At 31.8% G+C, this 17523-nt stretch overlaps 1 protein-coding gene across 1 annotated transcript in view; it reads right to left on the bottom strand.

Moving 5' to 3' along the window:
• Positions 1–17523, bottom strand: part of LOC127699947 (uncharacterized) — a 43371-nt gene that overhangs the window by 14080 nt on the left and 11768 nt on the right. Inside the window, exons 12-16 of the mRNA XM_052203321.1 lie at positions 10382–10474; positions 5328–5632; positions 3770–4052; positions 1983–2084; positions 1336–1371 (exon numbers count right to left, since the gene is read on the bottom strand). Coding sequence (XP_052059281.1) covers positions 1336–1371; positions 1983–2084; positions 3770–4052; positions 5328–5632; positions 10382–10474 — 819 coding nt within the window. The remainder of the gene's footprint in view (positions 1–1335; positions 1372–1982; positions 2085–3769; positions 4053–5327; positions 5633–10381; positions 10475–17523) is intronic.

Here is a 17523-nt window from a genome sequence, read left to right on the forward strand (position 1 = left end):
AAGGCCTGGGACAGGCGCAAAAATGCGGCGGGGTTAAATATGTTTTGTAAGATCTCAACCCTCCCCCTATACATCTAGCCAATGTCGAATAAACAAATAAACAGCAATACGCACAGTAAAACTCAGTTAAAAAGAAGTCCGAGTCCGATGTCAGAATAGGTAACAAAAGAAACTATGATACATGTACATAAATTAACAAAGGACTACTAGCAGTTACTAACATGCCAGCTCCAGACCTCAGCTAAACTGATTGAAAGATTATGTCTTCATCATATGAAAATCAAGCACAATCCCTCCCGTTAGGATATCTTATTTTTATATGAATTACCCAACAGTCAGATTGAAAAAAAATGCATTCAATAATGTGACGCATGTGCTAAAAACATGTCTTTCATATTATTGACAGACTTTATATGATTGGGAGTGGGTTTGTTAATATAGAACAGAAAATGGCGATGCAGAAAAAAGCCAAAGTACGGCACATACTTTAAAATCAAATAATTACATAACATGTATGTTTCATAAGAATCCGGACATTTGATTGGCTGACAACAATGTAGAGTCATTCCAAAATTAGATTTTATTTCCGTATAAATACAACATCCATGACAGCACATGTTTCCCGCGACATCGTCACAACAATGCACAGGAAACACACGAAATATTTGATATAACACTTTATTTCATGGTTGTAGCATACAATTGGATGCTTCCTTTGGTCATTTTATAGGGTTGTATAAGCGTTGATCGTGCACACGTTTTTCGAATACAACATGTGCTTCGGTGTTAACGTTTTTACACCCTAATAAAAATTACAAAAAGAAGCATCCAATTCTTAATTAATTAGCTAAAAAATGTGAAACAAATATACTACGATTAAAAATACCATCGATATTGTATTATCTGATCATACCAGATCTCGTTGTGTTCCAAAGATTATATTATCTTGCTTCTATAGTCCACTAATACTTTAGAGGTTTATTGTTTTAATCGGTAAAACTGAATTTTAGTACTGAATCTTATCTCATGGGAGTGTCCAAGTAATCACATAATCACAAATTTTTTGCCAATATAATCACATAATCATTAATTATTTTTTTAAACAAGATAATCAAATAATCAAAAATACAGTCCTAGATTATCAGATAATGAAATAATCATGAAATATTTGGTCTGGTAATCAAATAATAACTATAAAAACGGCCAAGTAATCACATAATCAAAAACCCCATGAAGAGGCTAATTAGTATTGAAATAATTTTTTCTTTAATCTTAAAACATCAGTGTTTGACATAACTTACTTAGAAATAGATATATAAACGTCACGTGACTTACCTACTTTGCCTACTTTTCCCTTCATCCCACTCGCTCCTATAAAACACATATGAAATGCATTTTCAGTTACAAGTAATGAAAGAGGACAATATTGACTTATTCAGTACTTTGAGAACGTGATCTATGAAAGTATATTAGTGTATGTGAAATTATGTTTTACAAAACTGTATGTACTATCAACTACAAAAACCTTTTTGTGGAGTCTTTGTCAGACTTATTTGTATGTTCGTTTGAATGTTTAACTCTGCTGTGTTTGTATGTCTGTGGTGTATGTTTATAGAGTTTTGCCTGCTGGATCAAAATTATGGTCACATTTACCAATTATGTCTATTTGGGTTGCACACTCAATTTTGTCAATATAACGGAACAATAAACAAATGTCATACAAGTGGGAGGTTCAGCTAGCTATAAAACCAGATTTAACCCACCATTTTGTTCAGAAGTCAGGATTATGACAGTCAATTTCCATTCGTTCTGTTGGTTAATATAGTCGAGCATATGATTTTTGTCGGGTTTAAGGAACTCTCCTTTGTATGAATTTACCACGTAAGTCGGTGTTTTTGTTAATACATATTTGCATAGCATGTTTGAATGTTGTTTTGTTTTATGTTTTGCACAAAGAAGTAAAATAAACTGTTATAAATTACCTTCTGGTCCTCTTGGACCTCTTGATCCGGCAGGACCAGCTGGTCCTCTAGGTCCCCGCGGTCCCGGCAGTCCAGGTGGTCCACGATGTCCTATTCTACTAACTACAAATTAAGAGTTTACACAAAACGTTACATATGTGAATGAATAAAAAAATACAGAAGCAAAAGACGAAATTCATGTAGATATTTTTTCAAAGAACATTCATAGAAGTATACTCAGTGTATTTTAAGTTCAAACACTGTGCTGTTATAATGTGTTTAAACATGCCTTTAATTTTTGGGTAAGGTGTGTTTTTAACTTCTTGTGCAATTAGGGAATTAGTTGGACATTGGATATGAAAAGCAGTTTTGTCTGGCGTTTTGTTTTTTTCATTTTATTTGTTTGTGTTATTGAAAAAAAAAAAATAACATGCAAAACTATGTTTTATATATGTAAAAAAAAAAGGCAGAAAATATAAGGAACAATACAAAATTCATTAGGCGAAGAAAAAAATGAACAATGGCAAACGACAAAAAAAAGACGAAAAGAAAAAACAGTTTACAAAACGCTACACAAAACACTAGAGATGGAACAACAGAATCCCCAAAACAAACAAAAAAACAGCAGTTTACAAAACGCTATAGATGACACAAACATTAACCAACACGAATCCACACAAAAACAAAACGGAAGCAAAGTCAGATGCCTCGGAAGAGTTTAACTGATATGCCCCACTAGTGAAACCAGAAGGTCAAAATATGGATTTTCTTTGTGCAAATGTTTGCATATTTTGTTTATTGACCAGTTCCGCAATTTAATATAAAAATAAGGAGATGTGGTATATATTGCCAATGAGACAAGTATCCACCCAAGTTCAAATGAAGTGGATGTAATCAATACTAGGCAAACCGTACGGCCTTCAAAAGCAGAAAACCCATACCGTATAGTCGGCTATAAAAGGCCCCGACATAAAAAAATTAAAACAATTCAACTGAGAAACAAACAGTCTAATTTATAACAATATAATTTACGACAAACAAATATGACAGACATGAACCAACGACAACCACTGAACTACAGGCTCCTGACTTGGGACAGGCACATACAGAATGTGGCGGGGTTAAACATGTTTGTGAGCGCTCAACCCTCCCCTAACCTGGGCCAGTAGTGTTACAGCACAACAAAAGAACAAATTGTTCCCAGACTAGAGAAATCAAAATGACATAAACAGCGATGTTTCGACAAGGGACCATTTGTAATAGTACATTTTTTTCAATAATATATAAGGTTACTGCGAGAAAGAATCAGTTTTAACAATAAATGAAGTAAGCTAGTTAACAGGCTTGGCTTATACTTTGGTATGCCAGATGCGCGTGTCATCTACACGACACACTTCAGTGACGCTTATTGTAAAACAGTTGGAAGGCGACATCAAATGCGACGTTGAAGAGCATTTTAAACTGAAAATCACCAAAAGTAATGTTAAATGCGGCTAAAGAAATCTATGCCTAGGGGTAGGAAAACCCTTAGTGTAACGAATATTTATTTTATAAACTAAATTAACAGAAAATACTCATAGCCATGCTATCTCATGTTAACACAAAACTTCGAAACGTGCTCAAGAGACTAAGTAAGTAAAACGTGAAATGTATGTACGTACTTTGGCCAATAAGTCTCATTGTGCTCAAGAAACTAAGTAGATAACATGTGAAATGTGTGTAATTACATCGGCTTTTAAGTTCCATTCACCGTGTAAGAATTGCTCAAGAAACTAAGTAAGTAAAATGTGAAACGTATGTATACGTACTTCGGCCAATAAGTCGCATTAACCGTACAAGAAGTGCTCTAAGTTGGTTAAAGTCTGATGGATTAAATACAAAATCACTTCGGGATGCTATCATCCTTAAGTTTGGTAGGTTAACACGGTTTCCAATAGCAACAACTACAATGAAGACGCCTTTGTTTTTAAGTTTCTGTGCCTCTATTTTGGGGTCTGGTCCTTTAGTATTGACGCCGTCTGTGAACATTATTACTATCTTCGTAGCTGCAAATCTGCTGTATGTGGCTGACAAACTCACAGTCCTTATATACTGGAATAAGTTTTAGTTCAGACACATGTAGTTATTCAGATAAATCATCACATAACGATGTAATACACTTTGAAATAAATATATAGGATTCAGAAACAAGCAATTTAGATTTTATATGTACAAAGAAGCACTTATTATTGCTCTGCAATAATATATATGAAAAGGGTAAAAATATTATAAAAAATAAAGAATATATATATTTAAAACTGATCATAAGCTCCTTTTCATATTACCGACTTTGAATTTGGTTTTATAATTTATGTAAGAGTTATTTCCCTTAAGGTTGGACATCGTTGTCCTTGTGCTATGTTTTGTTCTGCTGTTAATCTTGTAGTCACACTTGAACTCTTTTTTTCGTTTAGTTTTTGTTTTAATACATGAAATAGGGAAGTAATCAAAGTAGGAAGATTTGTCTTGACGAATCAAAGAACGGTAGTAAGTATGATGTTTGAAGGTGATTTTATTCATATAAAAAAGAAGATGTGGTATGATTGCCAATGAGACAACTCTCCACAAGAGACCAAATGACACAGAAATTAACAACTATAGATCACCGTACGGCCTTCAACAATGAGCAAAGCCCATACCAGAAAGTCAGCTATAAAAGGCCCCGAAATGACAAATTTAAAATAAATTAAACGAGAAAACTAACGACCTAATTTATGCATTCTTCAAGTTCAAACCTTGTAAACCATTTTCATGTTTTCAATGAACGAAAATCAACAAAATTATCTTATTATTATTTATTAAAATTAAACATTTTAGATGGAATTTTATTTTTTCAATAGATCATATGATCGTTTAAATTTCAAGGATGTAATTCCTACACAAAGGTAGACGTAATTCTTCATTTCCAATACAGAGCAAGCGGGAAGAACAAATTCATCTGTATACACTGTGTGTAATCTGTGTTTTTCAAATATTTTAATAACATTTAATATTTTAATCAGCTAAAAACTTTTGACAGCGATAGTTATTATCAAAAAGAAGCAAAAAACTGGTTAAAATGTATATACATGTATATCAATTTCAGCTTATCATACTTTGCATGAGCAGCAGCCCATTTCGTCCAGTTAAAAGTAGCCCAAAATTAACAAAGCCAAAAAACTTGTGTGTAAAGTGTGAAATACCCGAATGAAACTGGAAATGAGAAAATAAACAATCGGAATTTTCGATTATTTTTTTTCCCATTACAAATTTTATTCGGTTATTTCCCCGAAATTCGGCGACTTAAAATGTAATACAGGGATTTTCTCTGTTTTATTTATAATTTACCTGTAGAGCTGTTCCTATAGCAGTTGCATGCCCTTTCCTGATTGGAAGTTTCAGTATAGCGGCTTGTAAAGTTGCACATGTTTTATACTTGTTTAGATGGAAATGGTTCACGACATCTTGTGCAAAGCACATGGAACCAAAACGAGTACCATCATCTCCAATGTTTGAAAAAGACCCTACCACGTTTTTCATGAAATGTTTCATCGTATCAAAGTTCGTCTTGGAACCAATACTTCCAGAATCATCAACGGCAAAGACAATATCCGCAAATGCATCACATCTCGATCCGTATATGTATTTGGAACCTGAAATAATAAAATGATAATGTAATGTAATTGTTTTATTCCTCCCATTAAATAAAGCGGGTACTTAGAAGAGGGTCTGGATGGGGTTAACAGAATCAGTCTGTATAAATATATACTAGAACACACCCGCGACATGTCGCGGGTACGTGACTGAATTAAATTACCTATGCCTTGTTTTTAGCCTGCATTTTTAGTATTCGTATTTGGGGGCCTCGGTGGCTGAGTGTTCTAAGTAGTCCAACTACTGTATCACTAGCCAGTCAACACTGAGGTTGTGAGTTCGAATACCGTACGGGGCAGGTGCACTCGACTCCAATCTTAATCGACTAGGATCGTCAGTTTTTCTATCGAAGGTCGAGGGTTCTCTCCGGGCACTCCGGCTTCCTCCACCAATAAAAACTGACCGCCACGAAATAGCGCAATAGTGTTGAAAGTGGCGTTAAACACCAATCAATCAATCAATAAATAGTATTTGTATTGTTATCTGACAACGTCATGCTGATTTGTAAGGTGCACAGTTTTCTCTTGCTTTCAAAATCTTTCTGTTTGAACCCGTCCTTTAACAACTTTCAATCAGTATTGATGAAGACTGTAAATTAACTTTATATACTGATGATAGCGCTATTTTATATACTCATAAAAATCCAGATATTATTTCTACATAATTGGGAAAAGTTCTAGAAAAATGTTCTAGTCTGGTTAGTAGATAATAAACTGTCTTTACATCTAGGAAAAATTGAATGTATGCTTTTTGGACCTCCAAAAAAGATTAGACAAAATATTAATTTTCAGGTCAAATGTAATGATCACCTTATAAAATCAAAAAATTGTGTCAAATATTTAGGAGTTGACATTAATAATTTTTTAAACTGTGAACAAATAGTTTCCAATATCATAAAAAAAAAGTTAATGCAAGATTAAGATTTTTATATAGAAATGCCAAATGTTTGGATACTAGATCAAGGATGACTCTCACATCTGCTCTAATACAATGCTATTTCGATTATTCTTGCTCTTCGTGGTATAGTAGTCTGGACAAAGGGATGACAACAAAGTTGCAAGTTGTACAGAATAAGGTGGTGAGATTCATCCTTGGTCTGGGTTCAAGGAGTAGAATTACATGGGATATGTTAGACAAAATTTAATATGATATGTGTAAAAGATAGAGTTAGTCAACTTTGGTTAAACCATGTATTCAATATATGGGTCATTTTAAAAAAATGTCGAATTTTGAAATTGAAAAATTTATTAAAAGTTACTTATTCAAACAACCCTCTACATAAGCAAATCAAAAGAAACAGTACTTAAAGAACAACATGTTAAAAGATGCAATCTTAATAATGTCATACAAGAATATCTTGAAACATTTTTTGATAGGTGGTACAATATTTTGTCTCTCCTGTTACCATTTTCAAAAGAAATTTTGGGTTATTAAAAAAAGGTTTAGATAAAATTTTAAGCTTGTTTTACGTAGCCAATTAGATGGTTTTCAAGAGAATAAACTTCTATATATATTCATTCTGTAAAAATAATAGATTATTTGCCAATTTTCCAGGTTGTACTGAAAAATGCCTCTAAAAATTGGTTTTCAAAGGTTGTAAAAATTACCACCAGTAATGCAAGTCTAAGATAGCAATTCATATTGTTCGGCATTTTTTTTCTCTCTTTCAAATAAACCCAACATCAAGTAAATCCCTCATAAGTTAGTTTACTTTTCTCTTTATTTCATTGGTAACAGGAACGTATGTTTATGATATGTCACTATATAAAAGTCTATCCTGTTACCGATATCAGTATTGCACCTGCAAATGCTTAATTGGGAAGAATAAGACGTTATAACTTTAAGATGAGTTAAAACAACGAAATATTTCATTCGTTTTGCAACTATATGTTAAGATAATTTTTTTAACGACGTTTCTGTCTACAATTGTCTATCCTGTTACTGTAACCATACCAACCATAGTAACAGGATAGACAAATTTCTTCATTTTTGAATGCTGTTGTGAAATGACTACTCCCTTTGGTGAAGTGATTATGCTTTTCTGTTGTGAATTTGATTTCCAACACGATATTGCACTTTTTACAAATATACTGTTGGTGTAATTAATCAAAATTGTTGGTAACAGCATAGACATGAAAAAAGTACCCTCTATTTTTTTTCACTAAATGTCTTAAAATTTCTTTTCTCTACACTGTCGTACAAGAAACGTGGTGTTTTAAATGTAAAGGTAACTTTGAACTTTTGAAATCAACATTGACTGATTCGATATTCATAGGGAGAACAATATCACGGCTGATTTAAGTAGCGGTAACAGGATGGACATGAACCTCCCGTACGCTGATTGAATTTAGTTTGTAGATAATATGTTACATATAATAATTAAGAAGCTTCGATTTTTCGTTAGAGTAATTATTAACGTTCTTAAAAAGTCCCTTTTGCAGATATCAAGGCGATCAGAAAATCGGGAAAAAATCATTTGCAATGTGTTTTTTTGACACTGTACGCACACAAATACCCCCAAAATCGGACTTAAATACATTTTAATCTTATCAAAATAGATGTAAATCGTGTTTATTATCGATGTTCTAAATCATAAATCCGACAAGCTTTCATTTAAACCATTACAACTGAAATTTCCATTAGAAATACAAATTTTAGCATGGGTGTACTGAAAATTCGACATTTTTTGAAAATGACCGATATATCATGGACATGCTCCAGAGTATTTATGTGAATATTTTGATTTGAATAATCATAATACAAGAAGTGCTGCACATAATAATTATTTTGTACCAAATATTAAAAACTGTAATAAAAACAGCTTTGTCTGTAATGCTATACAAGAGTGGAACAATCTACCATCCAACATAAAAAATATATCAAATAGATCTGCTTTTAAGACTACAGTTAAAGAACAATTAAAAAGAACAGCAAGAAATATAGAAACTGGAGATTGTTTATATGTTTTTTAAGAAACATTTGATCTTTCTTTTTTTTTTGGTGAAGGTCAAATTTAACCATAAATTGAAATATTATTTTTATATATTTTCAAACAAGGGACCCCATTGGAAATAAGCTATACTATGTAAGCTTTTATGGGACACCCCAGGCTTTTTTCTAAGCACTGTTTTTTAAATATATTATGATACTTTTTTAAAAGTATATATATATATATATATTATTTGTCTTGTCTTGTCTTGTGAATTTTTGTATATGTGCTTGAATTTGCCTGAATAAAACTATAATATACTATAACTGTAAATATATTATTATACTTTATGCAAATTTCTTATATTGTCCATTCATTTCATTGGACACACGGCCGGCATTTGTTAATTTTCACAAACTTTCATAAGCACCGTCCACCCATAGCAACATGTGATAATATAAGCAACGGGTACTTATGACTAAGATTAACACCAGCTAAGCCCGAAGTTTGTCGATCCGGAACAATTAACACCCGCTCCGGCCGAGGTTTACCGATTCTTATTTCTACATTTGTTGTTGTCATTAGTAAACTATCTTAATTTATGACTTTATTTTTTTTACAATTGTCCTTCTAATAACATAAAATTGAGAATGGAAATGGGGAATGTGTCAAAGAGACAACAACCCGACCATAGAACAGACAACAGCAGAAGGTCACCAACAGGTCTTCAATGCAGCGAGAAATTCCCACACCCGGAGGCGTCCTTCAGCTGGCCCCTAAACAAATATATATACTAGTTCAGTGATAATGAACGCCATACTAAACTAGTACACATGTGAATCATAAGGCATTCAGTATAATAAAAACATACTGCCCTTGGATGAAGGTGTTAGGTTTTTTTTATCAATGTTATGATCCGGTAAACTTTGGCAACAAACTCGAAGATTACTAGTAATTAGAAGCTAGAGTTTTCGATCAATGCTCATCGTGGCCTTTGTCCAGTATACATTACGGGTACGTAATAAATGTAAAGAAAAGGTGCTTAGAGGACTTAGGTAAGTATACAATGTATATATATATATATATATAATCAAGGATATTGTGGTATGATTGCTAACGAGACAACTATCCACCAAAGTTCAAATGAAGTGGATGTAAGCAATTATGGGCAACCGTACGGCCTTCTACAATGAAAAAAACTCCATACCGTATAGTATAGTCGGCTATATAAGGCCCCGACATGAAAAATATGAAACAAAATTTTTAATTAAGAAAAATTATATGATATTCATGCATTGGTTCAATAATTTCTGTAACATTATAATTTCAAGAAACTTGTTTCATATGACTTTAAAAATATTGTTGGTTAATATACGCCAATATCAAATATTTCATGTATCTATGTATATTAAACCAGTACTATATAATAATGCATGTGCAGAATTCGTCACCAGGAAAATAGTCAGCCGTTGTTTTATGTCATAATTATCTTAATGTTTGTGTAATTTGTGTATTAATTTGGCGGTAGATTTCGTAAGCTGTGCATTGCGCAATACATCTGAAATCATTCGTAAGAGCACTTCTTTCTTGGCCACAGAAAAGAACCATTTAAACAACAGTTTATGAGGAAAAGTAAAATCTTTAACAACGACAGTTTTAGAGAACTAAATTAAAACCTAAGCAATATGTACAATGTACTAGTCTTCCTCATGGAGCCTCTGTGCTGTGGTAATCATATACTACTTCGCACGAAGCATCCGTCCTATTTTTAGGTTTCAATAGTAAAAAATGTAAAACACTATTTTAGTTTAAAACTTACTTCTACCAGATTCTGATAATCCAATTTTACTGTGAAAAACCAAAAAGAACAAGGACAACACTACACCAAAACGTACCATGATTGTAATGGCGATGTATCAGTCATGTTGGAGGGAAAGTCCTCTTAAATATCAGGTCTTTGGTTGTACATAGCAGATGACGGTTTGTAATCCCTTCATTGACAACTTAATAAAAAAATTATGTTCTGCCTTAAACCGCCTTCTTCTACTCACTGTATAAAGTTAATTATATAACATGCATAGGAAGAAACAAGATCAACACAATTACATGCATAAGCTTTGCAAATCGTATTGGATTACTTTTTTATTGGCAATTTTAAGTTTATATTGTGTGAAGGTATAACAAATCCGATTTACGGCTATTTTACACATTACTTATAAACGTACCATTGTATTGATTCAGACGTATGTTTAACCAATAGCACTTGTACAATATGGCATATTAAAATATATCAGTGAATCAGATTCTCTTTAAGATTTCTGATTTAGCATTTTTTTAAAATGAATATTTTACTTCTGTGTTGACATGAATTATCATTGATATGGTCATAATTATAAATTAACTGTTTTTCAAACTTTGAATTTTTGAAATACTAAGGCTTTTCTACCTCAGGAAAAGATTACCTTAGCTGTATTTGGCAAAACTTTTAGGAATTTTTGGTCCTCAATGCTTTTCAACTTCGTACTTTATTTAGCCTTTTTAACCTTTTTTAATTCGAGCGTCACTGATGAGTCTTTTGTAGACGAAACGTGCGTCTTGCGCAAATACAAAATTTCAATCCTGGTATCTATGATGAGTTTATATACAGTAGATGTTTAATTCATACACGAAAAAGTAAAATAACAAAAATACCGAACTCCAAGGAAAATTAAAAACGTAAAGTCCCGTATCAAATGGCACAATCAAAAGCTCAAACACATCAAAAGAATGAAAAACAACTGTCACATTCCTGACTTGGTACAGGCATTTTCTTATGTGGAAAATTGTGATCTTTAAGGTGGTACCCAACACCTTGACTAATATTAATTTGGCTCGTTTAATTTTCATAAAATTTTGACAAAATGTTTACTTTGACCCTTTGACAAAAATATAAAAATTTCAAAAAATTTGAACCAACCACTTTATCAGAAAAATTTCATTGGTTATATAGCAGTTTGACGAACACTAATTTTGATCATTGAGAAGCTTAATATTTCCTTAACAATACAACGTAATTAAAACGTTTAGCTGATTTTTACAGAGTTATCTCCCTGTAGTGTTGGGTACCACCTTAATGGTCTGAAGAATGAGTAATAAAAAAATTATCATCAAAGATACCAGGCTTATAATTCTGTGGTAAACGGACAGAAAGTCACAGGACATAAAGTCACAAATTTGATAGGACAAAAAGTCACAAATAATTTGTTGACAATTGTTTGAATATTTAAAAGAAAGATCTTGAAATATTTTCTTTTTATTACATATATTCATTTTTAAGTTTAGGAAATTGTTCATAAGCCTTGATAAATGAAAAATTATTAAATTTTAATCATGCTAAGGATATATTTCTTGGCACAATGAAGCCATTTAAGTACCAAGCCACTTTGACATTTTGTTTTCATAACAATTATTTGATCATTATTGATATTTATTGAATAAATTTTAATTATAAAGTTGCTTCATATATAATAGTTCAAGAAAAAACAAAAATTTTATTTTTCAAATTAGTGTTTTCTTGTTTAAAGAAATATAATCTCGAAACTGAATTGTGACTTTTTGTCCTGTGACTTTTTGTCCGTGACGTTTTGTCTGTGACTTTTTTTCCTGTGACTTTCTGTCCTACATTCTAATTCTGTATGTCAGACGTGTGCTTCGTCTACACAAGACTCATCAGTGACGCTCGAATTTGATTCCGTCATACCAGAGACATATAATAATACCATAGACATATAATAATACCATAGACATATAATAATATGTCTCTGGTCATATGTTTTCACTGATGATTTGCTTAAAATAAATATAAAAGGGTATTTTAGTATATGTTATAACAAATTCTTATTTCCGCATATTATTCGAAGGTACAATGTAATATAAAAGTTGAATGCTTTCCAAAATGTGCAAATACAAGTAAATGAGGTCATTTGGAAATTGGATTAATTTTTCTTTGTCTGGGTTTTTTTTGGAGAACAGTCCAGGTTTTGGGAGTAGTGTCTAGGTTTAACCGAAATGAACAATATTTAAAGTTTAAATGTAAAGTATTAATAAATGCAAGTACGTTACAAAAAAAAGTTAAAGTAAAGTACTTTAATATCAAAAACAAAAGGCACATACACAACAATTACATTAATGTACAGTAAAAGGGTTATGTCACAGATATTGGTAAAATTTTGCATACAACTTACAACTATAACTGAAAATCAAAAAATCTCTTGTATTTTCTGAAATATTACTAAATGAATTATTCCAATATCGTTGAACATTTTTAAAAATAGTACATAAAATACAAACTTTTTCGCAATTGTATATGCTTTCTGTAAAAATGTTCACCTACTTTTGAAAGAATGCATTATTCTTTCTGTTGTGTTTTTCTGTTAAAAAATTAAACAATTTTCTTCAGATAACAGCTACTTTAGACGACTTATCGTCATCTTTAGATTCGCCTTGATCAGATTCATGTTTTAAATATTATAATTTGCATATTGCTGGAATTGCGAAAACGTATTTGACCAGTAATTAATAAAGGCATTAAAGTCGACGGTTATAACTGGTTCAGTTTTAATCGTAAAAACTTCCACGTGCGTGTGAAATCTGGTTCTGGGTAGGTCGAACTTTTAATACAAAATGATTTGTGCAGTCAGGCTAATGTTGATATAATTGGCAATGATACAGATGGAATATTGTGGGTGAGGTTGGATGATTAAAACTGGTTACAGAATGCTTACTGTGTTTAAGATGTATATTTGCCATCTCCTTTTTATTTGTGTGGCGATTGAAATAGCAGATATTCAGACTTGCCAGTTTCGATTGCCAGTTTACCCGAAAGACATGCAATTGACTTCCATCATAATAGTTATGGTAGTATTTTTGGTAATTTTTTAACTGACGTAAACTGCTGTATTTTTTAAATGGACGTAAAACAGTTCAAAATGACTTTACATTTGTATCTCCAAGTGGCACTGGCTTCGTAGATTGTTGTGTTGTACCATACGACATGCTCGATTGTTTTGATAATTAAAAGCTAACTAGAACAAGCATAATGATCAATGAAACATGTGCCATCGGTATATACAATCTGACAAGAGTCGTCCTGGGTCACTCCTTTCTGTCATGGAACTTCTCGTTGAATTTTAGTTCTGGAATCGATAGAAACAATATTACTCAAAATATACGTTAAACAATCAAATATGATTTACGCAATCTACTCGATGATTGGCTTAGTTCTTATACTGCTATTTCTAAAATTTCTGGGCTAGTATATATTGACCGTGTGTACGAAGAATTTGTGAGCGTTATTATTAAAACCGAAATGTCGTCAAGACTTCCCAATATCGAAAACGATACGTATACGCGATGTAGTAAAAAGAGAAGGTGTAGGAAACCATAACGAAATGATGATTTAACAGTTCTCTAGAATGAAGTTTGTAATTCTGAAAAAAATGTAGATAAAATGTAAAAATCATAGTTACGAAATTCCTATATTAATTAACGAAAAGTGTTTGATAAAGCTGTCCAAAGCTTAACACGTCAGTATTTGTAGTTGTCTCGAGAGGATTTGAATAATTCTTGTAACAATTCAAAGGAAATTTAGAGGACAATTGGTAAAATTAGTGGTTGAAATGTGCGTCAAAGTGGTATTCCTACGCAGGTGACACTTAGTGATAGGTCTTTGTGTAATAAAAATGAAATATTATATAAATAGAAATCTGAGTTTTCTAATATGTTTAATAGAAATTGTAATAATTATAAATATGACTTAAAAATCGTACTATACTTGATGATCTGCTTGACTGTGAAATTTAAGTCAAAGAAGTATGGAACGCTGTACTGTCTTCTAAAAGTGGAAGCAGATCCTGGTTATGTTTGGATTCCCGTTGAACTTTATCAGAATCAGACTACGTTGATTGCATGAACAAAAATTATAAAAGGGGAAGATGTCAAAGACAACAACCCGACCAAAGAGCAGAAAACAGCCGAAGGCCACCAATGGGTCTTCAACACAGTGAGAAAATCTAGCACCCGGAGGCGGGCTTCAGCTGGCCCCTAAACAAAAATGTGTACTAGTTAAATGAAAATGGACGTCACACTAAACTCCAAAAACTATAAATGAACTAAAATTAAAAAAAAATACAAGACTAACAAAGGCCAGAGGCTCCTGACTTGGGACAGGCGCAAAAATGCGGCGGGGTTAAACATGTTTTGTGAGATTTCAACCCTTCCCCTATACCTCTAGCCAATGTAGAATAAACAAACACACAGCAATACGCACAGTAAAACTCAGAATGTTTAATAGTTGTTATAACTCCAGGAATATACCTTTTATGTGGTCAAAGTGTGTAATTAATCCAATTCCTAGGAGTTTCACGTTAAACCCATGAGACCCTTTGTCGTATCGCGGTTTGACTTTAGCGCCAACTTCGTATAAACTATATTGTGGTATTCTGAATGTACGTTTAACACACAAACTTGATGACACCAACTTCCTGCATGACGAACAAAATGGCCTTAGAAAATATAGAAATACATTGGACCATATTTCAAGTACTTTAACAATTATTATTGAAACGCAAAAACTTCGGAAACTCTCAACTTATATTGTTTTATTGACTTTAAACAGGTCTATATGTGTATAACTAGAGATTTATTGTTTTGTTTACTACAGTCGTTAAATATAAGTTCGAAAATGTTGCAAGCAATTCGTTTTCTTTATGGAAATGTTCAGTCTTGTGTAAAGATTAACGGTAATTCTACTGATTGGTTTAACGTAAACTGTGACTTTAAACAAGTGTGTATATTATCACCATTATTGTTCATTATTTTTACAAATGATCTAATTGATGATATTAAAAGGCTAAATATTGGTATTTATGTTGATAATGATAAAGTTTGTATATCATTGTATACAGATGACGTAGTATTTTTAACTGAAAATGAAAATGATTTACAAAAACTTGATAGATACACTCAATACATGGTGCAATAAAAATGATATGACAGTTAATTTAGATAAATCAAACATTATACATTTTAGAACACAGTCTGTACCTAGAACTACTTTTCCATTTTTTTAAAGGTAGCAAAATAGATACTCTATCTCAGTATAATTATCTTGGTTAACTATTTATTGAATTTTTGAGTTATGATGATATGGCAAAAGTAATATCAACATCCGCTAGTATCTATAGATCATTAGGGTGTAAAGCAAATGGAGGTTTTCAGCACACATTTATTAAACTTTTTAATTCAATGATTTGGTCTGTAATTGAATATGGTACTGCTATATTGGGTACGAAGAATTTTTCATGTATAAATAGTGTGAAGAATAGATCCATGCACATTTTATTGGGTGTTGGTAAATAAACACCCAATTTATCTTTGTATATATGTTGATATGGGTACCACGTAGTTTTAAACAGCATTCTTGTGTATTTAGAAACTGGTCACGATTGAAAAAATGTGTGATGGGCGGCTAAATAACCAGATTTTAAAAAAAAACTTATATTTATGTTTAATAATGATGATATGCAATTCTACACTGCCGAAATCTGCCACGATATATTATTAAAAAAATGATTTGTATGATTTATGCTAGTATATATAAATGTATACATTACTTTTATATGAATATGTTTCAATCAGTCTCTCATTGCCCTTTTTCGAGAGGCGTAGGTATATGCTGTTGTTTACCTTTTATGTGTATATATGTAACAAAAAGATTTTATTCTTGTATATACATAAGTTTTTAGTACATGTATTTGTGTTTTGAATCAGTCTCTCGTAGCTCTTTTTAGAGTGGCTTATGTATACGCTGTTCTTTACCCTATATATATGTACAAGTACATGAGGTAAGACTTAAGGTGGTACCTAACACTACAGGGAGATAACTCTGTAAAAATCAGCTAAACGTTTTAATCACGTTGTATTGTTAAGAAAATATTAAGCTTCTCAATGATTAAAATTAGTGTTTGTCAAACTCCTATATAACCAATGAAATTTTCTGATAAAGTGGTTGGTTCAAATTTTTTGAAATTTTTATATTTTTGTCAAAGGGTCAAAGTAAACATTTTGTCGAAATTTTATGAAAATTAAACGAGCCAAATTAATATTAGTCAAGGTGTTGGGTACCACCTTAAATAAAGTGTTTGATGTAAAAACTGCTGTCAGCACTGTTAACCGTGTAATTGTGTAGAAAATGGACCGACATGGTCCAGTTTGAGACACTTTCTCGACTAGGAACTAATGACGCCACGTATATTGCTATGATCTAATAGGCCTCTTCGCGGTTATTACAGGCTATAGTGGGGACCATCTAAAAACACAGACAATAATTCAGTATAGATACCTGTATGAGTGTGTTTTATACTGCTGAGAAGAACCTAACATAATAAATCCCACAATTCGCAGACGATTCAGCATCTGAATTTTACAAAAGTTTCCAAAAAATATCAATTCAATATACATGCATGTACATTTGAAATCTTTTTGTAACAAAATAGTAATATTATAAAAAGGGGAACAATGACGCTATGAAAGAAGTTAGTTTGATGATTATATTTTTCGCTTCCGTGTCGAACGTTTATTCGTTTGAATTTATGATGGAACGTAAATTATATAGTGTATATATTTACATAGATTTACATAGAACAACAAGTATTATGTCAATAAACTCACTGTTTGGTAATGAAAAACAAGCAGTTTAAAGAAAGTGTTTTTATTCATTATATGTATTAACAAAAAGGTGAGTCCCTCCTTGTACATATATTTTGTCATCGTTAATTTCTTTATATTTCGTTTAACAGACTATTATACATGTATAATTTTGTAATTCATTTTAAATGAGCATACTACATTTGTTTACCTTCAATTTTATGTTTCTCGGTAAATTTATAATTAGTTTTTGGAGAATAAAATATATTTCTATTT

Source organism: Mytilus californianus, unplaced genomic scaffold, assembly GCF_021869535.1.
Source record: "Mytilus californianus isolate M0D057914Y unplaced genomic scaffold, xbMytCali1.0.p SCAF_45, whole genome shotgun sequence".
Taxonomy (NCBI): domain Eukaryota; kingdom Metazoa; phylum Mollusca; class Bivalvia; order Mytilida; family Mytilidae; genus Mytilus; species Mytilus californianus.